Source organism: Oncorhynchus masou, chromosome 15 (assembly GCF_036934945.1).
Source record: "Oncorhynchus masou masou isolate Uvic2021 chromosome 15, UVic_Omas_1.1, whole genome shotgun sequence".
Classification (NCBI taxonomy): domain Eukaryota; kingdom Metazoa; phylum Chordata; class Actinopteri; order Salmoniformes; family Salmonidae; genus Oncorhynchus; species Oncorhynchus masou.
Window position 1 is genome coordinate 73,918,319 of NC_088226.1, and position 24,111 is coordinate 73,942,429.

A 24,111-nucleotide genomic window follows, 5' to 3' on the forward strand; every position below is an offset into this window, starting at 1 on the left:
AAGGGAGAGGGGCCACTATGGCGAAGGGAGAGGGGCCACTATGGGGAAGGGAGAGGGGACACTATGGGGAAGGGAGAGGGGCCACTATGGGGAAGGGAGAGGGGCCACTATGGGGAAGGGAGAGGGGCAACTATGGGGAGAGGGGCCACTATGGGGAAGGGAGAGGGGACACTATGGGGAAGGGAGAGGGGACACTATGGGGAAGGGAGAGGGGACACTATGGGGAAGGGAGAGGGGCCACTATGGGGAAGGGAGAGGGGACACTATGGGGAAGGGAGAGGGGCCACTATGGGGAAGGGAGAGGGGACACTATGGGGAAGGGAGAGGGGCCACTATGGGGAAGGGAGAGGGGGACACTATGGGGAAGGGAGAGGGGACACTATGGGGAAGGGAGAGGGGACACTATGGGGAAGGGAGAGGGGACACTATGGGGAAGGGAGAGGGGCCACTATGGGGAAGGGAGAGGGGACACTATGGGGAAGGGAGAGGGGCCACTATGGGGAAGGGAGAGGGGACACTATGGGGAAGGGAGAGGGGACACTATGGAGAAGGGAGAGGGGACACTATGGGGAAGGGAGAGGGGACACTATGGGGAAGGGAGAGGGGCCACTATGGGGAAGGGAGAGGGGACACTATGGGGAAGGGAGAGGGGACACTATGGGGAAGGGAGAGGAGACACTATGGGGAAGGGAGAGGGGACACTATGGGGAAGGGAGAGGGGACACTATGGGGAAGGGAGAGGGGACACTATGGGGAAGGGAGAGGGGACACTATGGGGAAGTGAGAGGGGACACTATGGGGAAGGGAGAGGGGCCACTCTGGGGAAGGGAGAGGGGACACTATGGGGAGAGGGGCCACTCTGGGGAAGGGAGAGGGGCCACTATGGGGAAGGGAGAGGGGCCACTATGGGGAGAGGGGACACTATGGGGAAGGGAGAGGGGCCACTATGGGGAAGGGAGAGGGGCCACTATGGGGAAGGGAGAGGGGCCACTATGGGGAAGGGAGAGGGGCCACTATGGGGAAGGGAGAGGGGACACTATGGGGAAGGGAGAGGGGACACTATGGGGAAGGGAGAGGGGACACTATGGGGAAGGGAGAGGGGACACTATGGGGAAGGGAGAGGGGACACTATGGGGAAGGGAGAGGGGACACTATGGGGAAGGGAGAGGGGCCACTATGGGGAAGGGAGAGGGGCCACTATGGGGAAGGGAGAGGGGCCACTATGGGGAGAGGGGACACTATGGGGAAGGGAGAGGGGACACTATGGGGAAGGGAGAGGGGACACTATGGGGAAGGGAGAGGGGCCACTATGGGGAGAGGGGAGACTATGGGGAAGGGAGAGGGGACACTATGGGGAAGGGAGAGGGGACACTATGGGGAAGGGAGAGGGGCCACTATGGAGAAGGGAGAGGGGACACTATGGAGAAGGGAGAGGGGACACTATGGGGAGAGGGGACACTATGGGGAAGGGAGAGGGGCCACTATGGGGAAGGGAGAGGGGACACTATGGGGAAGGGAGAGGGGCCACTATGGGGAAGGGAGAGGGGCCACTATGGGGAAGGGAGAGGGGACACTATGGGGAAGGGAGAGGGGCCACTATGGAGAAGGGAGAGGGGACACTATGGAGAAGGGAGAGGGGACACTATGGGGAAGGGAGAGGGGACACTATGGGGAAGGGAGAGGGGACACTATGGAGAAGGGAGAGGGGACACTATGGGGAAGGGAGAGGGGACACTATGGGGAAGGGAGAGGGGACACTATGGGGAAGGGAGAGGGGCCACAATGGGGAAGGGAGAGGGGCCACTATGGGGAAGGGAGAGGGGCCACTATGGGGAAGGGAGAGGGGCCACTATGGGGAAGGGAGAGGGGACTCTATGGGGAAGGGAGAGGGGCCACTATGGGGAAGGGAGAGGGGCCACTATGGGGAAGGGAGAGGGGACACTATGGGGAAGGGAGAGGGGACACTATGGGGAAGGGAGAGGGGACACTATGGGGAAGGGAGAGGGGACACTATGGGGAAGGGAGAGGGGACACTATGGGGAAGGGAGAGGGGACACTATGGGGAAGGGAGAGGGGACACTATGGGGAGAGGGGACACTATGGGGAGAGGGGACACTATGGGGAAGGGAGAGGGGCCACTATGGGGAAGGGAGAGGGGCCACTATGGGGAGAGAGGACACTATGGGGAAGGGCGAGGGGACACTACGGGGAAGGGAGAGGGGACACTATGGGGAAGGGAGAGGGGACACTATGGGGAGAGGGGACACTATGGGGAAGGGCGAGGGGACACTACGGGGGAAGGGAGAGGGGACACTATGGGGAAGGGAGAGGGGACACTATGGGGAAGGGAGAGGGCCACTATGGGGAAGGGAGAGGGGACACTATGGAGAAGGGAGAGGGGCCACTATGGGGAAGGGAGAGGGGCCACTATGGGGAAGGGAGAGGGGACACTATGGAGAAGGGAGAGGGGCCACTATGGGGAAGGGAGAGGGGCCACTATGGGGAGAGGGGACACTATGGGGAAGGGCGAGGGGACACTACGGGGAAGGGAGAGGGGACACTATGGGGAAGGGAGAGGGGACACTATGGGGAAGGGAGAGGGGCCACTATGGGGAGAGGGGACACTATGGGGAAGGGCGAGGGGACACTACGGGGAAGGGAGAGGGGACACTATGGGGAAGGGAGAGGGGACACTATGGGGAAGGGAGAGGGGCCACTATGGGGAAGGGAGAGGGGACACTATGGAGAAGGGAGAGGGGCCACTATGGGGAAGGGAGAGGGGCCACTATGGTGAAGGGAGAGGGGCCACTATGGGGAAGGGAGAGGGGACACTATGGGGAAGGGAGAGGGGACACTATGGGGAAGGGAGAGGGGACACTATGGGGAAGGGAGAGGGGACACTATGGGGTAGGGAGAGGGGACACTATGGGGAAGGGAGAGGGGACACTATGGGGAAGGGAGAGGGGACACTATGGGGAGAGGGGACACTATGGTGAGAGGGGACACTATGGGGAAGGGAGAGGGGCCACTATGGGGAAGGGAGAGGGGCCACTATGGGGAGAGAGGACACTATGGGGAAGGGCGAGGGGACACTACGGGGAAGGGAGAGGGGACACTATGGGGAAGGGAGAGGGGACACTATGGGGAGAGGGGACACTATGGGGAAGGGCGAGGGGACACTACGGGGAAGGGAGAGGGGACACTATGGGGAAGGGAGAGGGGACACTATGGGGAAGGGAGAGGGGCCACTATGGGGAAGGGAGAGGGGACACTATGGAGAAGGGAGAGGGGCCACTATGGGGAAGGGAGAGGGGCCACTATGGGGAATGGAGAGGGGACACTATGGAGAAGGGAGAGGGGCCACTATGGGGAAGGGAGAGGGGCCACTATGGGGAGAGGGGACACTATGGGGAAGGGCGAGGGGACACTACGGGGAAGGGAGAGGGGACACTATGGGGAAGGGAGAGGGGACACTATGGGGAAGGGAGAGGGGCCACTATGGGGAGAGGGGACACTATAGGGAAGGGCGAGGGGACACTACGGGCAAGGGAGAGGGGACACTATGGGGAAGGGAGAGGGGACACTATGGGGAAGGGAGAGGGGCCACTATGGGGAAGGGAGAGGGGACACTATGGAGAAGGGAGAGGGGCCACTATGGGGAAGGGAGAGGGGACACTATGGGGAAGGGAGAGGGGACACTATGGGGAAGGGAGAGGGGACACTATGGGGAAAGGAGAGGGGACACTATGGGGAGAGGGGACACTATGGGGAAGGGAGAGGGGCCACTATGGGGAGAGGGGACACTATGGGGAGAGGGGCCACTATGGGGAGAGGGGCCACTATGGGGAGAGGGGACACTATGGGGAAGGGAGAGGGGACACTATGGGGAGGGAGAGGGGACACTATGGGGAAGGGAGAGGGGACACTATGGGGAAGGGAGAGGGGCCACTATGGGGAAGGGAGAGGGGCCACTATGGGGAAGGGAGAGGGGACGCTATGTGGAGCGGGGACACTATGGGGAAGGGAGAGGGGACACTATGGGGAAGGGAGAGGGGACACTATGGGGAAGGGAGAGGGGACACTATGGGGAAGGGAGAGGGGACACTATGGGGAAGGGAGAGGGGACACTATGGGGAAGGGAGAGGGGCTACTATGGGGAAGGGAGAGGGGACACTATGGGGAAGGGAGAGGGGACACTATGGGGAAGGGAGAGGGGACACTATGGGGAAGGGAGAGGGGACACTATGGGGAAGGGAGAGGGGCCACTATGGGGAAGGGAGAGGGGACACTATGGGGAAGGGAGAGGGGCCACTATGGGGAAGGGAGAGGGGACACTATGGGGAAGGGAGAGGGGACACTATGGGGAAGGGAGAGGGGCCACTATGGGGAAGGGAGAGTTGGACACTATGGGGAAGGGAGAGGGGACACTATGGGGAAGGGAGAGGGGACACTATGGGGAAGGGAGAGGGGACACTATGGGGAAGGGAGAGGGGCCACTATGGGGAAGGGAGAGGGGACACTATGGGGAAGGGAGAGGGGACACTATGGGGAAGGGAGAGGGGACACTATGGGGAGAGGGGACACTATGGGGAAGGGAGAGGGGCCACTATGGGGAAGGGAGAGGGGCCACTATGGGGAAGGGAGAGGGGACACTATGGGGAGAGGGGACACTATGGGGAAGGGAGAGGGGCCACTATGGGGAAGGGAGAGGGGCCACTATGGGGAAGGGAGAGGGGACACTATGGGGAAGGGAGAGGGGACACTATAGGGAAGGGAGAGGGGACACTATGGGGAAGGGAGAGTGGACACTAGTGGGAAGGGAGAGGGGCCACTATGGGGAAGGGAGAGGGGACACTATGGGGAAGGGAGAGGGGACACTATTGGGAAGGGAGAGGTGACACTATGGGGAAGGGAGAGGGGACACTATGGGGAGAGGGGACACTATGGGGAAGGGAGAGGGGCCACTATGGGGAAGGGAGAGGGGACACTATGGGGAAGGGAGAGGGGACACTATGGGGAAGGGAGAGGGGCCACTATGGGGAAGGGAGAGGGACACTATGGGGAAGGGAGAGGGGCCACTATGGGGAAGGGAGAGGGGACACCATGGGGAAGGGAGAGGGGACACCATGGGGAAGGGAGAGGGGACACTATGGGGAAGGGAGAGGGGCCACTATGGGGAAGGGAGAGGGGACACGATGGGGAAGGGAGAGGGGACACGATGGGGAAGGGAGAGGGGACACTATGGGGAAGGGAGAGGGGACACTATGGGGAAGGGAGAGGGGCCACTATGGGGAGAGGGGACACTATGGGGAGAGGGGACACTATGGGGAAGGGAGAGGGGACACTATGGGGAAGGGAGCGGGGCCACTATGGGGAAGGGAGAGGGGCCACTATGGGGAAGGGAGAGGGGACACTATGGGGAAGGGAGAGGGGCCACTATGGGGAAGGGAGAGGGGACACTATGGGGAAGGGAGAGGGGACACTATGGGGAAGGGAGAGGGGACACTATGGGGAAGGGAGAGGGGCCACTATGGGGAAGGGAGAGGGGCCACTATGGGGAAGGGAGAGGGGCCACTATGGGGAAGGGAGAGGGGCCACTATGGGGAAGGGAGAGGGGCCACTATGGGGAAGGGAGAGGGGCCACTATGGGAAGGGAGAGGGGACACTATGGGGAGAGGGGACACTATGGGGAGAGGGGCCACTATGGGGAAGGGAGAGGGGCCACTATGGGGAGAGGGGACACTATGGGGAGAGGGGCCACCATGGGGAAGGGAGAGGGGACACTATGGGGAAGGGAGAGGGGCCACTATGGGGAGAGGGGACACTATGGGGAGAGGTAGAGGGGCCACTATGGGGAAGGGAGAGGGGCCACTATGGGGAAGGGAGAGGGGCCACTATGGGGAAGGGAGAGGGGCCAATATGGGGAAGGGAGAGGGGCCAATATGGGGAAGGGAGAGGGGCCACTATGGGGAAGGGAGAGGGGCCACTATGGGGAAGGGAGAGGGGCCAATATGGGGAAGGGAGAGGGGACACTATGGGGAAGGGAGAGGGGCCACTATGGGGAAGGGAGAGGGGACACTATGGGGAAGGGAGAGGGGCCACTATGGGGAAGGGAGAGGGGACACCATGGGGAAGGGAGAGGGGACACCATGGGGAAGGGAGAGGGGACACTATGGGGAAGGGAGAGGGGCCACTATGGGGAAGGGAGAGGGGACACGATGGGGAAGGGAGAGGGGACACGATGGGGAAGGGAGAGGGGACACTATGGGGAAGGGAGAGGGGACACTATGGGGAAGGGAGAGGGGACACTATGGAGAAGGGAGAGGGGACACTATGGGGAAGGGAGAGGGGACACTATGGGGAAGGGAGAGGGGACACTATGGGGAAGGGAGAGGGGACACTATGGGGAAGGGAGAGGGGCCACTATGGGGAAGGGAGAGGGGACACTATGGGGAAGGGAGAGGGGACACTATGGGGAAGGGAGAGCGGCCACTATGGGGAGAGGGGACACTATGGGGAAGGGAGAGAGGCCACTATGGGGAAGGGAGAGGGGACACTATGGGGAAGGGAGAGGGGACACTATGGGGAAGGGAGAGGGGACACTATGGGGAAGGGAGAGGGGACACTATGGGGAAGGGAGAGGGGACACTATGGGGAAGGGAGAGGGGACACTATAGGGAAGGGAGAGGGGACACTATGGGGAAGGTAGAGGGGCCACTATGGGGAAGGGAGAGGGGACACTATGGGGAAGGGAGAGGGGCCACTCTGGGGAAGGTAGAGGGGACACTATGGGGAAGGGAGAGGGGACACTATGGGGAAGGGAGAGGGGACACTATGGGGAAGGGAGAGGGGACACTATGGGGAAGGGATAAGTCGTTTGGTGATCAGTAACCATATACACTGACTGTACAAAACATTAGGAACACCTTCCTGACTATTCAAAACATTAGAATGAATACACCCCTGATCAGCCGCACACACAGTTCCCTTTCATAGCAGCCACATACAAACACAGTTCCCTTTCATAGCAGCCACATACAAACACAGTTCCCTTTCATAGCAGCCACATACAAACACAGTTCCCTTTCATAGCAGCCACATACAAACACAGTTCCCTTTCATAGCAGCCACATACAAACACAGTTCACTTTCATAGCAGCCACATACAAACACAGTTCACTTTCATAGCAGCCACATACAAACACAGTTCACTTTCATAGCAGCCACATACAAACACAGTTCACTTTCATAGCAGCCACATACAAACACAGTTCACTTTCATAGCAGCTACATGCAAACACAGTTCACTTTCATAGCAGCCACATACAAACAGCATGATCACTTTGCTCGTTGTATAAGTAATTCCCTTTCGCTACAATCTATACACTCTCCTCTGACCAGCAAAACCTTCATACGCTAACCGCTTCACACAACCTACATTGTTGTCATCATATTAACGTGCACATCATTGGTTAGAGGACAATTTGTAGAAAACAGCTACATTTTGAAGTTTTTTGAATCGAGTGGGTCACCAACGCCGTAATATAACATAACGCATCAGTGTTTGTTAATTACTTTGATCGACATCAATAGAACAGGGGCAAACGTTTGTGGTGTAGCAATGTTTAAACTAACACTATTCAAAGACCACACGGAAACTTCGAATAACCTGTACATGGTTGGTTAGATGAGGACTTGTAGAAGGGTTCTATTAAATATTTTTGGAATGTTGGATGTAGATTTTGGGATCATGGAAAAGGAAACAAAAACACTTTTTCTCTTTGTTAACTTCAAGGAATCACGACCCGCCATAGAATATCATTAACCATTAATACCATTAACATTCTCACCGACGGGGCTGTAGTGGAGCGGGTCGAGAGTTTTAAGTTCCTTGGCGTCCACATCACCAACGAACTATCATGGTCCAAACATACCCAGACAGTCGTGAACAGGGCACGAGAGAAACCTTTTCTCCCTCAGGAGACTGAAAAGATTTGGCATGGGTCCCTAGATCCTCAAAAGGTTCTACAGCTGCACCATCGAGAGCATCCTGACCGGTTTCATCACCGCCTGGTACGGCAACTGCTCGGCCTCCGACCGCAAGGTGCAACAGAGGGTAGTGTGAACGGCCCAGTACATCACTGGGGCCAAACTTCCTGCCATCCAGGAACTATATAACAGGACTTATACAACAGGCGGTGTCAGAGGAAAGACCATAAAATTGAGACTCCAGCCACCCAAGTCATAGACTGTTCTCTCTGCTACCACACGGCAAGCAGTACCGGAGCACCAAGTCTAGGACCAAGAGGCTCCTCAACAGCTTCTGCCCCCCAGCTATTAGACTGCTGAACAATTAATAAAATCGTCACCGGACAAGTTACATTGACCCCCCCTCCCTTTTGTACACTGCTGCTACTCTCTGTTTATTATCTATACATAGTCACTTTACCCCCACCTACATGTACAGATTACCTCAACTAACCTGTACCCCTCCACACTGACCCTGTACCGTAACACCCTGTATATAGCCTCCACATTGACTCTGTACCAGTATCCCCTGTATAAAGTCTCCACATTGACTCTGTACTGGTACCCCCTGTATATAGCCTCCACATTGACTCTGTACCAGTACCCCCTGTATATAGCCTCCACATTGACTCTGTACCGGTACCCCCTGTATATAGCCTCCACATTGACTCTGTACCGGTACCCCCTGTATATAGCCTCCACATTGACTCTGTACTGGTACCCCCTATATATAGCCTCCACATTGACTCTGTACCGTAACACCCTGTATATAACCTCCACATTGACTCTGTACCGGTACCCCCTGTATATAGCCTCCACATTGACTCTATACCGGTACCCCCTGTATATAGCCTCCACATTGACTCTGTACCGTAACACCCTGTATATAACCTCCGCATTGACTCTGTACCGGTACCCCCTGTATATAGCCTCCACATTGACTCTGTATCGGTGTCCCCTGTATATAGCCTCCACATTGACTCTGTACTGGTACCCCCTGTATTTAGCCTCCACATTGACTCTGTACTGGTACCCCCTATATATAGCCTCCACATTGACTCTGTACCGTAACACCCTGTATATAACCTCCACATTGACTCTGTACCGGTACCCCCTGTATATAGCCTCCACATTGACTCTGTACCGTAACACCCTGTATATAACCTCCACATTGACTCTGTATCGGTACCCCCTGTATATAGCCTCCACATTGACTCTGTACTGGTACCCCCTGTATATAGCCTCCACATTGACTCTGTACCAATACCCCCTGTATATAGCCTCCACATTGACTCTGTACCAGTACACCCTGTATATAGCCTCCACATTGACTCTGTACCGGTACCCCCTGTATATAGCCTCCACATTGACTCTGTACTGGTACCCCCTATATATAGCCTCCACATTGACTCTGTACCGTAACACCCTGTATATAACCTCCACATTGACTCTGTACCGGTACCCCCTGTATATAGCCTCCACATTGACTCTGTACCGTAACACCCTGTATATAACCTCCACATTGACTCTGTACCGGTACCCCCTGTATATAGTCTCCACATTGACTCTGTACTGGTACCTCCTGTATATAGCCTCCACATTGACTCTGTACCGGTACCCCCTGTTTATAGACTCCACATTGACTCTGTACCGGTACCCCCTGTATATAGCCTCCACACTGACTCTGTACCGGTACCCCCTATATATAGCCTCCACACTGACCCTGTACCGGTACCCCCTGTATATAGCCTCCACACGGACCCTGTACCGGTACCCCCTGTATATAGCCTCCACATTGACTCTGTACCGGTACCCCCTGTATATAGCCTCCACACTGACTCTGTACCGGTACTCCCTGTATATAGCCTCCACACTGACCCTGTACCGGTACCCCCTGTATATAGCCTCCACACTGACCCTGTACCGGTACCCCCTGTATATAGCCTCCACATTGACTCTGTACCGGTACCCCCTGTATATAGTCTCATTATTGAGGTTCATATTGTGTTACTTTTATTAGTACTTTTTATTTTAGTCTACATGGTAAATATTGTCTTAACTCTTTCTTGAACTGAACTGTTGGTTAAGGTAAGTATTTCACAGTCTACACACTATTCATCATTTCACAACACTTGTTGTATTCAACGCATGTGACTAATAAAGTTTGATTTGATTGATTTGTACATCTTGGAAAATAGTGTAATATACAGGGCATTCAGACCCCGTGACTTTTTCCACATTTTGTTACGTTACATCCTTATTCTAAAATTGGTTAAATCGTCCGTCCCCCTCCTCATCAATCTACACACTATACCCCACAATGACAAAGCAAAAAACAGGTTTTTATATACATTTTTGCAAATTTTAGTGAAAACATGCCATGCAATTGTTCGAGGACGGCGCCCCACATCAAAATATTTTTCCACTGGCACAGGTTTCATAAATTCACAAATAACAATTAAATATTCACTTACTTTTTGAAAATCTTCCTCTGATTTGTCATCCAAAGGGTCCCAGCTATAACATGTCGTGTAGTTTTTTATATCCCAAAAAGTCTGTTTAGTTTGCTCCATCGGTTTGAGTAATCCACTCGTTCAACAGGCAGAGAAAGCAATCTGAAAATCTACCCCTAAACTTTGTTTCAACAAGTCAAAATACGTTTATATTTACTCCTTAGATCCACTAAAATGTCTAATAATAATAATAATAATCCAACTAGAATATTTATTTCGGGAAGAAGTATGTTCTGTCTTCAATAGGATTTTAGCAGTCCTGTCTTCATGGCGCACGCCAACACAAATTTTCAAGACTGTGTCCCTGTACTATAACTGATATTTCTTATTCGTTTTTAAAGCTACAAGCCTGAAACCTTGAACATAGACTGCTGACACCCTGTGGAAGCCATAGGAATTGCATCCATGGAGCTAATTTTCAATATGACCTTTTACTTGCGTTTCTAAGATGATTTTCTCCTTCCATATCTATTGTGTTATATTCTCCTACATTATTTTAAGATTTCTACAAACTTCAAAGTGTTTTCTTTCGAATGGTACCAATTCTATGCATATCCTGACTTCAGGGTTGCGCAACAGGCAGTTTACTGTAGTCATTTAGACAGTACGTGGAGAAAAAGGGGCCTAATGAAAGAAGTTTGGAACCACTAAGACTCTTCCTAGAGCTGGCTGCCAGGCCAAACTGAGCGATCCGGGGAGAAGGACTTTGGTCAGGGAGGTGACCAAGAACCCGATGGTCACTCTGACGGAGCTTCAGAGTTTCTCTGTGGTGATGGAAGAACCTTCCAGAAGGACAGCCATCTCTGCAGCACTCCACCAATCAGGCCTTTACGGTAGAGTGGCCAGACGGAAACCACTCCTCAGTAAAAGGCACGACAGCCCACTTGTAGGGATCTCAAGTATGATCATTGGAAACAGGATGTACCTGAACTCAATTTCAGGTCTCATATCAAACGGTCTGAATACTGATGTAATTAAGGTATTTCCAATAGTGGAAATAGTGATGCAGTCAACACATCAACACCTGGCACAAAGACCAATAGTGATGAGGTCAACACATCAATACCTGGCACAAAGACCAATAGTGATGAGGTCAACACATCAACACCTGGCACAAAGACCAATAGTGAAGAGGTCAACACATCAACACCTGGCACAAAGACCAATAGTGAAGAGGTCAACACGTCAACACCTGGCACAAAGGCCAATAGTGAAGAGGTCAACACGTCAACACCTGGCACAAAGACCAATAGTGAAGAGGTCAACACGTCAATACCTGGCACAAAGGCCAATAGTGATGAGGTCAACACGTCAACACCTGGCACAAAGACCAATAGTGAAGAGGTCAACACGTCAACACCTGGCACAAAGACCAATAGTGAAGAGGTCAACACGTCAATACCTGGCACAAAGGCCAATAGTGATGAGGTCAACACATCAATACCTGGCACAAAGACCAATAGTGAAGAGGTCAACACGTCAACACCTGGCACAAAGACCAATAGTGAAGAGGTCAACACGTCAATACCTGGCACAAAGACCAATAGTGATGAGGTCAACACATCAATACCTGGCACAAAGACCAATAGTGAAGCAGTCAACACATCGATACCTGGCACAAAGACCAATAGTGAAGCAGTCAACACCTCATACCTGGCACAAAGACCAATAGTGAAGAGGTCAACACATCAATACCTGGCACAAAGACCAATAGTGAAGCAGTCAACACCTCATACCTGGCACAAAGACCAATAGTGAAGAGGTCAACACGTCAATACCTGGCACAAAGACCAATAGTGAAGAGGTCAACACATCAACACCTGGCACAAAGACCAATAGTGATGAGGTCAACACATCAACACCTGGCACAAAGACCAATAGTGAAGAGGTCAACACGTCAATACCTGGCACAAAGACCAATAGTGATGAGGTCAACACATCAACACCTGGCACAAAGACCAATAGTGATGAGGTCAACACATCATTACCTGGCACAAAGACCAATAGTGAAGTAGTCAATCTCTCCTCACCTTTGAGCCAGGATAGATTGACATTCACCCACCGTGTATATCTATGTTTATTACATGCTGCTGTGTTCTGCACCAACTGCAATTACTTATGTCCTTCTTTTGCCGCACCTGACCACACAGGTGTGACAAAACTAGGGCCTGTATGAGCTGTCCAGTCGACTGAGATATCAAGAAAGCAGGCTGCAGGTAGCCTAGTGGTTAGAGCGTTGGGCCAGTAACTGAAAAGTTGCTAGATCAAACCCCCGAGCTGACAAGGTAAAAATCTATTGTTCTGCCCCTGAACAAGGGGCAGTTAACCCACTGTTCCCCGGTAGGCCGTCATTGTAAATAAGAACTTGTTCTTAACTGATTTGCCTATTTAAATAAAAAAGCAGAGCAACGCCTTTTCATGGACAGACCTCTCCCCATTTTAGGAACCATTAAGTCTATACGTTTGGCTTGCTATCTCATAACGGTGACCTGCAGTCTTGGAGACAGTCCTGTGGTATCGCTGTAGGGTCAGGGGTCAGGGGTTAGGTACCTTCTCCTGCTGTTGAACAGTGGCCTCCAGGCTTGCAGTCTTGGAGACAGTCCTGTGGTATCGCTGTAGGGTCAGGGGTCAGGGGTTAGGTACCTTCTCCTGCTGTTGAACAGTGGCCTCCAGGCTTGCAGTCTTGGAGACAGTCCTGTGGTATCGCTGTAGGGTCAGGGGTCAGGGGTTAGGTACCTTCTCCTGCTGTTGAACAGTGGCCTCCAGGCTTGCAGTCTTGGAGACAGTCCTGTGGTATCGCTGTAGGGTCAGGGGTCAGGGGTTAGGTACCTTCTCCTGCTGTTGAACAGTGGCTTCCAGGTTTGCAGTCTTGGAGACAGTCCTGTGGTATCGCTGTAGGGTCAGGGGTCAGGGGTTAGGTACCTTCTCCTGCTGTTGAACAGTGGCCTCCAGGCTTGCAGTCTTGGAGACAGTCCTGTGGTATCGCTGTAGGGTCAGGGGTCAGGGGTTAGGTACCTTCTCCTGCTGTTGAACAGTGGCCTCCAGGCTTGCAGTCTTGGAGACAGTCCTGTGGTATCACTGTAGGGTCAGGGGTCAGGGGTTAGGTACCTTCTCCTGCTGTTGAACAGTGGCCTCCAGGTTTGCAGTCTTGGAGACAGTCCTGTGGTATCGCTGTAGGGTCAGGGGTCAGGGGTTAGGTACCTTCTCCTGCTGTTGAACAGTGGCCTCCAGGTTTGCAGTCTTGGAGACAGTCCTGTGGTATCGCTGTAGGGTCAGGGGTCAGGGGTTAGGTACCTTCTCCTGCTGTTGAACAGTGGCCTCCAGGTTTGCAGTCTTGGAGACAGTCCTGTGGAATCGCTGTAGGACGGTCTGTTGCTGCTGGTGAGCTCTCTGGAGACGCAGCAGCTCCTTTTCACTGTCATTCTTCTGGAAGGTGGAGAGGATGTCAACATCAGAGCCATGAGGGTTTCTTACATAAGGTGAAAGCTGGACAGAGTTTAGAGTTGTGTGTGTCTGCTCACCCTGATCAGATCATTCTGTAGCTGTTGTATCTTGTCTCTCTGAGCTGAAGCCTTGCTGCTCTCACTGGCCAGTTTCAACTTCAGAGAGGCTGGAGGTACACACACAACACAATCTGTCAACACACACACACTCACACAACACAATCTGTCAACACACACACACAGAACACAATCTGTCAACACACACACACACACACACAACACAATCTGTCAACACACACACACACACACAACACAATCTGTAAACACACACACACACACACACAACACAATCTGTCAACACACACACACACAACACAACCTGTCAACACCCACACACACAACACAATCTGTGAACACACACACACACACAACACAATCTGTCAACACACACACACACACACACAACACAATCTGTAAACACACACACACACACACACACAACACAATCTGTCAACACCCACACACACAACACAACCTGTCAACACCCACACACACAACACAATCTGTGAACACACACACACACACACACACAACACAATCTGTCAACACACACACACACACACACACACACAATCTGTCAACACACACACACACACAACACAATCTGTCAACACACACACACACACACACAACACAATCTGTCAAAACACACACACACACAACACAATCTGTCAACACACACACACACACACAGCACAATCTGTCAACACACACAGCACAATCTGTCAACACACACACACACACACACACACACACACACACACACACACACACACACACACACACACACACACACACACACACACACAACAAAATCTGTCAACACCCACACACACAACACAACCTGTCAACACCCACACACACAACACAATCTGTGAACACACACACACACACACACACAACACAATCTGTCAACACACACACACACACACACACACACACACAATCTGTCAACACACACACACACACACACAACACAATCTGTCAACACACACACACACACACACAACACAATCTGTCAAAACACACACACACACAACACAATCTGTCAACACACACACACACAACACAATCTGTCAACACACACAAACACAACACAATCTATCAACACACACACACACACACACACACACACACACACACACACACACACACACACACACACACACACACACACACACACACACACACAACACAATCTGTCAACACACACACACACAACACAATCTATCAACACATACACACACACACAACACAATCTGTCAACACACATACACACACACAACACAATCTATCAACACACACACACACACAACACAATCTGTCAAGACACACACACACACAACACAATCTATCAACACACACACACACACACACACACACACACACACACACACACACACACACACACACACACACAACACAATCTGTCAAGACACACACACACACAGCACAATCTCTCAACACACACACACAAAACACAATCTGTCAACACACACACACACAACACAATCTGTCAACACACACAAACACAACACAATCTATCAACACATACACACACACACACACACACACACACACACACACACACACACACACACACACACACACACACACACACACACACACACACACACACACACAACACAATCTGTCAACACACACACACACAACACAATCTATCAACACATACACACACACACAACACAATCTGTCAACACACACACACACAACACAATCTATCAACACACACACACACACAACACAATCTGTCAACACACACACACACAACACAATCTATCAACACATACACACACACACAACACAATCTGTCAACACACACACACACAACACAATCTGTCAACACACATACACACACACAACACAATCTATCAACACACACACACACACACAACACAATCTGTCAACACACACACACACACAACACAATCTATCAACACACACACACACACAGCACAATCTATCAACACACACACACACACAACACAATCTGTCAAGACACACACACACACACCTCTCAAATATAATCCAGGTAGAATCAGGAATTCCTGAGGGAACAGTGGGTTGGGAAATCTGTGAAAGTACTGTAATGTTTTAAAAATGTATTAACTGCCTTAGTTTTGCTGGACCCCAGGAAGAGTAGCTGCTGCCTTGGCAGGAACTAATGGGGATCCATAACAAACCCCAGGAAGAGTAGCTGCTGCCTTGGCAGGAACTAATGGGGATCCATAATAAACCCCAGGAAGAGTAGCTGCTGCCTTGGCAGGAACTAATGGGGATCCATAATAAACCCCAGGAAGAGGAGCTGCTGCCTTGGCAGGAACTAATGGGGATCCATAATAAACCCCAGGAAGAGTAGCCGCTGCCTTGGCAGGAACTAATGGGGATCCATAATAAACCCCAGGAAGAGGAGCTGCTGCCTTGGCAGGAACTAATGGGGATCCATAATAAACCCCAGGAAGAGTAGCCACTGCCTTGGCAGGAACTAATGGGGATCCATAATAAACCCCAGGAAGAGTAGCCACTGCCTTGGCAGGAACTAATGGGGATCCATAATAAACCCCAGGAAGAGTAGCTGCTGCCTTGTTAAGAACTAATGGGGATCCAAAATAAACCCCAGGAAGAGTAGCTGCTGCCTTGGCAGGAACTAATGGCTATCTATAATAAACCCCAGGAAGAGTAGCTGCTGCCTTGGCAGGAACTAATGGGGATCCATAATAAACCCCAGGAAGAGTAGCTTCTGCCTTGGCAGGAACTAATGGGGATCCATAATAAACCCCAGGAAGGGTAGCTGCTGCCTTGGCAGGAACTAATGGGGATCCATAATAAACTCCAGGAAGTGTAGCTGTTGCCTTGGCAGGAACTAATGGAGATCCATAATAAACCCCCAGGAAGAGTAGCTGCTGCCTTGACAGGAACTAATGGGGATCCATAATAAACCCCAGGAAGAGTAGCTGCTGCCTCGGCAGGAACTAATGGGGATCCATAATAAACTACCAGGAAGAGTAGCTGCTGCCTTGGCAGGAACTAATGGGGATCCATAATAAACCCCAGGAAGAGTAGCTGCTGCCTTGTTAAGAACTATTGGGGATCCATAATAAACCCCAGGAAGAGTAGCTGCTGCCTTGGCAGGAACTAATGGCTATCTATAATAAACCCCAGGAAGAGTAGCTGCTGCCTTGGCAGGAACTAATGGGGATCCATAATAAACCCCAGGAAGAGTAGCTGCTGCCTTGTTAAGAACTATTGGGGATCCATAATAAACCCCAGGAAGAGTAGCTGCTGCCTTGGCAGGAACTAATGGCTATCTATAATAAACCCCAGGAAGAGTAGCTGCTGCCTTGGCAGGAACTAATGGGGATCCATAATAAACCCCAGGAAGAGTAGCTTCTGCCTTGGCAGGAACTAATGGGGATCCATAATAAACCCCAGGAAGGGTAGCTGCTGCCTTGGCAGGAACTAATGGGGATCCATAATAAACTCCAGGAAGTGTAGCTGTTGCCTTGGCAGGAACTAATGGAGATCCATAATAAACACTAATGGGGATCCATAATAAACACTAATGGGGATCCATAATAAACACTAATGGGGATCCATAATAAACACTAATGGGGATCCATAATAAACACTAATGAGGATCCATAATAAACACTAATGGGGATCCATAATAAACAATAATGGGGATCCATAATAAACACTAATGGGGATCCATAGTAAACACTAATGGGGATCCATAATAAACACTAATGGGGATCCATAATAAACACTAATGGGGATCCATAATAAACACTAATGGGGATCCATAATAAACACTAATGGGGATCCATAATAAACACTAATGGGGATCCATAATAAACACTAATGAGGATCCATAATAAACACTAATGGGGATCCATAATAAACACTAATGGGGATCCATAATAAACACTAATGGGGATCCATAATAAACACTAATGGGGATCCATAATAAACACTAATGGGGATCCATAATAAACACTAATGGGGATCCATAATAAACACTAATGGGGATCCATAATAAACACTAATGGGCATCCATAATAAACACTAATGGGGATCCATAATAAACACTAATGGGGATCCATAATAAACACTAACGGGGATCCATAATAAACACTAATGGGGATCCATAATAAACACTAATGGGCATCCATAATAAACACTCATGGGGATCCATAATAAACACTAACGGGGATCCATAATAAACACTAATGGGGATCCATAATAAACACTAATGGGGATCCATAATAAACACTAATGAGGATCCATAATAAACACTAATGGGGATCCATAATAAACACTAATGAGGATCCATAATAAACACTAATGGGGATCCATAATAAACACTAATGGGGATCCATAATAAACACTAATGGGGATCCATAATAAACACTAATGAGGATCCATAATAAACACTAATGGGGATCCATAATAAACACTAATGGGGATCCATAATAAACACTAATGGGGATCCATAATAAACACTAATGGGGATCCATAATAAACACTAATGGGGATCCATAATAAACACTAATGGGGATCCATAGTAAACACTAATGGGGATCCATAATAAACTCTAATGGGGATCCATAATAAACACTAATGGGGATCCATAATAAACACTAATGGGGATCCATAATAAACACCAATGGGGATCCATAATAAACACTAATGGGGATCCATAATAAACACTAATGGGGATCCATAATAAACACTAATGGGGATCCATAATAAACACTAATGGGGATCCATAATAAACACTAATGGGGATCCATAATAAACACTAATGGGGATCCATAATAAACACTAATGGGGATCCATAATAAACACTAATGGGGATCCATAATAAACACTAATGGGGATCCATAATAAACACTAATGGGGATCCATAATAAACACTAATGGGGATCCATAATAAACACTAATGGGGATCCATAATAAACACTAATGGGGATCCATAATAAACACTAATGGGGATCCATAATAAACACTAATGGGGATCCATAATAAACACTAATGGGGATCCATAATAAACACTAATGGGGATCCATAATAAACACTAATGGGGATCCATAATAAACACTAATGGGGATCCATAATAAACACTAATGGGGATCCATAATAAACACTAATGGGGATCCATAATAAACACTAATGGGGATCCATAATAAACACTAATGGGGATCCATAATAAACACTAACGGGGATCCATAATAAACACTAATGGGGATCCATAATAAACACTAATGGGATCCATAATAAACACTAATATCCATAAAAACACTAATGGGGATCCATAATAAACACTAATGGGATCCATAATAAACACTAATGGGGATCCATAATAAACACTAATGGGGATCCATAATAAACACTAATGGGGATCCATAATAAACACTAATGGGGATCCATAATAAACACTAATGGGGATCCATAATAAACACTAATGGGGATCCATAATAAACACTAACGGGGATCCATAATAAACACTAACGGGGATCCATAATAAACACTAACGGGGATCCATAATAAACACTAATGGGGATCCATAATAAACACTAATGGGCATCCATAATAAACACTAATGGGATCCATAATAAACACTAATGGGGATCCATAATAAACACTAACGGGGATCCATAATAAACACTGATGGGGATCCATAATAAACACTAATGGGGATCCATAATAAACACTAATGGGGATCCATAATAAACACTAATGGGGATCCATAATAAACACTAATGGGGATCCATAATAAACACTAATGGGGATCCATAATAAACACTAATGGGATCCATAATAAACACTAATGGGGATCCATAATAAACACTAATGGGGATCCATAATAAACACTAATGGGGATCCATAATAAACACTAATGGGGATCCATAATAAACACTAATGGGGATCCATAATAAACACTAATGGGGATCCATAATAAACACTAATGGGGATCCATAATAAACACTAATGGGGATCCATAATAAACACTAATGGGGATCCATAATAAACACTAATGGGGATCCATAATAAACACTAATGGGGATCCATAATAAACACTAATGGGGATCAATAAAAAACAATAATGGGGATCCATAATAAACACTAATGGATCCATAATAAACACTAATGGGGATCCATAATAAACACTAATGGGGATCCATAATAAACACTAATGGGGATCCATAATAAACACTAATGGGGATCCATAATAAACACTAATGGGGATCCATAATAAACACTAATGGGGATCCATAATAAACACTAATGGGGATCCATAATAAACACTAATGGGGATCCATAATAAACACTAATGGGGATCCATAATAAACACTAATGTTGATCCATAATAAACACTAATGGGGATCCATAATAAACACTAATGGGGATCCATAATAAACACTAATGGGGATCTAATAAACACTAATGGGGATCCATAATAAACACTAATGGGGATCCATAATAAACACTAATGGGGATCCATAATAAACACTAATGGGGATCCATAATAAACACTAATGGGGATCCATAATAAACACTAATGGGGATCCATAATAAACACTAATGGGGATCCATAATAAACACTAATGGGGATCCATAATAAACACTAATGGGGATCCATAATAAACACTAATGGGGATCCATAATAAACACTAATGGGGATCCATAATAAACACTAATGAGGATCCATAATAAACACTAATGGGGATCCATAATAAACACTAATGGGGATCCATAATAAACACTAATGGGGATCCATAATAAACACTAATGGGATCCATAATAAACACTAATGGGGATCCATAATAAACACTAATGGGGATCCATAATAAACACTAATGGGGATCCATAATAAACACTAACGGGGATCCATAATAAACACCATAATAAACACTAATGGGGATCCATAATAAACACTAATGGGGATCTAAACACTAACGGGGATCCATAATAAACACTAATGGGGATCCATAATAAACACTAATGGGGATCCATAATAAACACTAATGGGGATCCATAATAAACACTAATGGGGATCCATAATAAACACTAATGGGGATCCATAATAAACACTAATGGGGATCCATAATAAACACTAATGGGGATCCATAATAAACACTAATCTCTTACATTTGGGAACTTCACAGTCCTATTGATCAAACAACCATGACAAGATGGGATATCTTTACGTAAATTGCACATCAACAACAACAACAACACCAACAACTAATGACAGACGGAACTAGACGAGCTCAAATCGAATAGGGAACATTAGATAAACGTTTTCAGCTCGTTGGCCGTCAACATTGAATCAAATCAAAGTTTATTTGTCACGTGCATAAATGAAGGAGAGTAGTAGCCCGCTCGTCATTCTGTAGCTATAGATATTCTGATTGTCTGTTCGTTTCAGATCTGGAAAGGAGTTGAAAAACTGTCAGTTCAAAAGCAGAACAACAGGACATCTCCAAATCTGCTGTTTGATCTGAAGCGTCAGTCTCAAAGGCTTCCTAAAGCCACACGGAATTCAACTAAATGTCAAAACTGAGAAGCACATTACAAAAGTACTGAGTAAATCCTTATTATCTCAGCCCACTGACTGACTGCTACGCAAACTACTTCCCTATGTATGGGCACAAATATAGTGCACTAGATAGGGAATTGGGTGCCATTTGGGATAGGGAATAGAGCTGGTGTTTGTGCTTTGATGGCCTCAGACGGTCTTTTGAAGCATCCCTCAGTGAAGCGTGTGTGTGTGTGTGTGTGTGTGTGAGTGTGTGAGTGTGTGAGTGTGTGAGTGTGTGTGTGTGTGAGTGTGCGTGTGCGTGTGTGTGTGTGTGTGTGTGTGTGTGTGTGTGTGTGTGTGTGAGTGTGTGAGTGTGTGAGTGTGTGTGTGTGCGTGTGTGTGTGAGTGTGTGTGCGTGTGTGTGTGTGTGTGTGTGTGTGTGTGTGTGTGAGTGTGTGTGTGTGTGTGTGTGTGTGTGTGTGTGTGTGTGTGTGTGTGTGTGTGTGTGTGTGTGTGGACTTTCAGTCAGTCGTCCTTTGGTTACAGACTGTCCTTCAGATGATAAGCACAGCGGCTGGCCATCCCTTATCAAAACCCAGTCCCAGACGTGTGTGTGTGTGTGTGTGTGTGTGTGTGTGTGTGTGTGTGTGTGTGTGTGTGTGTGTGTGCACACCCATATCCTCAGTGAGCTTATCAGAGCCCTGACAGGATAATAAGGATTAGCAACAACAGACAGACCCACAGAGGATCAGTTTACCTCACAACTTCAGGACGAAACTTAACAACTTTTCAAGAAATTAACCTGACTGCTGCCATAACAACCAGAAGTTATTGAGACTGTTGGCTGGATAAGTAAACTTTCTTGGCACCCACATGAATAATTATATGGGGTCATTTCCTGTACATTGGGACCAGTTGCTGGACTGAACCATGTGGAAAGACTATAGCGAAGTGCCGAGGGAAGTTGGGGTCAGCGTGATATTGTGATGCTCGTGCGTTTTACATGGTATTATTATGTAAAAAAGGGTGCACCTATCCGGTCAGCGACCTCTGCCTTGGTCATGACGTCGACATCAGTATCGTCCAATAAGTGGCGCCCTAGGTCCTGGTGCAGCGTGAGATCACTACGGAGTTGGCTGTTGTCCGTCCCCAAGGTTACCACCTGGGTCCTCAGGGCTATGATGTCCTCTGCCATTTTACGCATCGCTGTTCGGTAGTTCTCCACTTCCTAGGGGGCAGAGAAACAGGCAGTGGGGGGGGGGGGGGGGGGGGGCAGAGAAACAGGCAGGAGGGGACAGAGAAACAGGCAGGGGGGACAGAGAAACAGGCAGGGGGAGGCAGAGAAACAGGCAGGGTGGGGACAGAGAAACAGGCAGGGGGAGGCAGAGAAACAGGCAGGGGGGCAGAGAAACAGGCAGGGGGGACAGAGAAACAGGCAGGGGGGACAGAGAAGCAGGCAGGGGGGCAGAGAAACAGGCAGGGGGGCAGAGAAACAGGCAGGGGAGGACAGAGAAACAGGCGGGGGGACAGAGAAACAGGCAGGGGGAGGCAGAGAAACAGGCAGGGGGGGACAGAGAAACAGGCAGGGTTGAGGCAGAGAAACAGGCAGAGGGGGGACAGAGAAACAGGCAGGGGGACAGAGAAACAGGCAGGGGGGACAGAGAAACAGGCAGGGGGGCAGAGAAACAGGCAGTGGGGGGACAGAGAAACAGGCAGGGGGGACAGAGAAACAGGCAGGGGGGACAGAGAAAAAAGGCAGGGGGAGGCAGAGAAACAGGCAGGGGGGGGACAGAGAAACAGGCAGGGGGAGGCAGAGAAACAGGCAGGGGGGACAGAGAAACAGGCAGGGGGGGACAGAGAAACAGGCAGGGGGGACAGAGAAGCAGGCAGGGGGGCAGAGAAGCAGGCAGGGGGGGCAGAGAAACAGGCAGGGGGAGGACAGAGAAACAGGCAGGGGGGACAGAGAAACAGGCGGGGGGGGGCAGAGAAACAGGCAGGGGGCAGAGAAACAGGCGGGGGGGGCAGAGAAACAGGCAGGGGGGGGCAGAGAAACAGGCGGGGGGGACAGAGAAACAGGCAGGGGGGACAGAGAAACAGGCGGGGGGGCAGAGAAACAGGCAGGGGGGGCAGAGAAACAGGCGGGGGGGGCAGAGAAACAGGCGGGGGGGGGTGAGGTATAGTAGCAGGGATGACACCAACTCATCATAACGTTCAGATACTGTGATGTCAGCAGGGGTCTTCGCCATATTCTGGTCATCTATATATACTGAACAAAAATATAAACGCAACAATTGTGTTGGTCCCATATTTCATGAGCTGAAATAAAAGATCCCAGAAATGTTCCATACACACAAAAGCTTCTTTCTTATAACGCTCTAACCATAACGCTCTAACCATTAGGCTACCCTGTCACTCCAGTTGCATTGTTAGGCGCTAGTTACATTGTTATGAGCTAGTTAGCTTAGCTAGTTCTATTGTTAGGAGCTAGTTACATTGTTAGGAGCTAGTTAGCTTAGCTAGT

At 49.4% G+C, this 24,111-nt stretch overlaps 1 protein-coding gene across 1 annotated transcript in view; it reads right to left on the reverse strand.

The window, feature by feature from the left end:
• Positions 1–23,836, reverse strand: part of ccdc33 (coiled-coil domain containing 33) — a 30,917-nt gene extending 7,081 nt beyond the window's left edge. The window contains exons 1-4 of the mRNA XM_064990333.1: positions 23,810–23,836; positions 22,623–22,818; positions 14,063–14,151; positions 13,836–13,967 (exon numbers count right to left, since the gene is read on the reverse strand). Coding sequence (XP_064846405.1) covers positions 13,836–13,967; positions 14,063–14,151; positions 22,623–22,818; positions 23,810–23,836 — 444 coding nt within the window. The remainder of the gene's footprint in view (positions 1–13,835; positions 13,968–14,062; positions 14,152–22,622; positions 22,819–23,809) is intronic.
• Between the last annotated feature and the right edge of the window lie 275 nt (positions 23,837–24,111).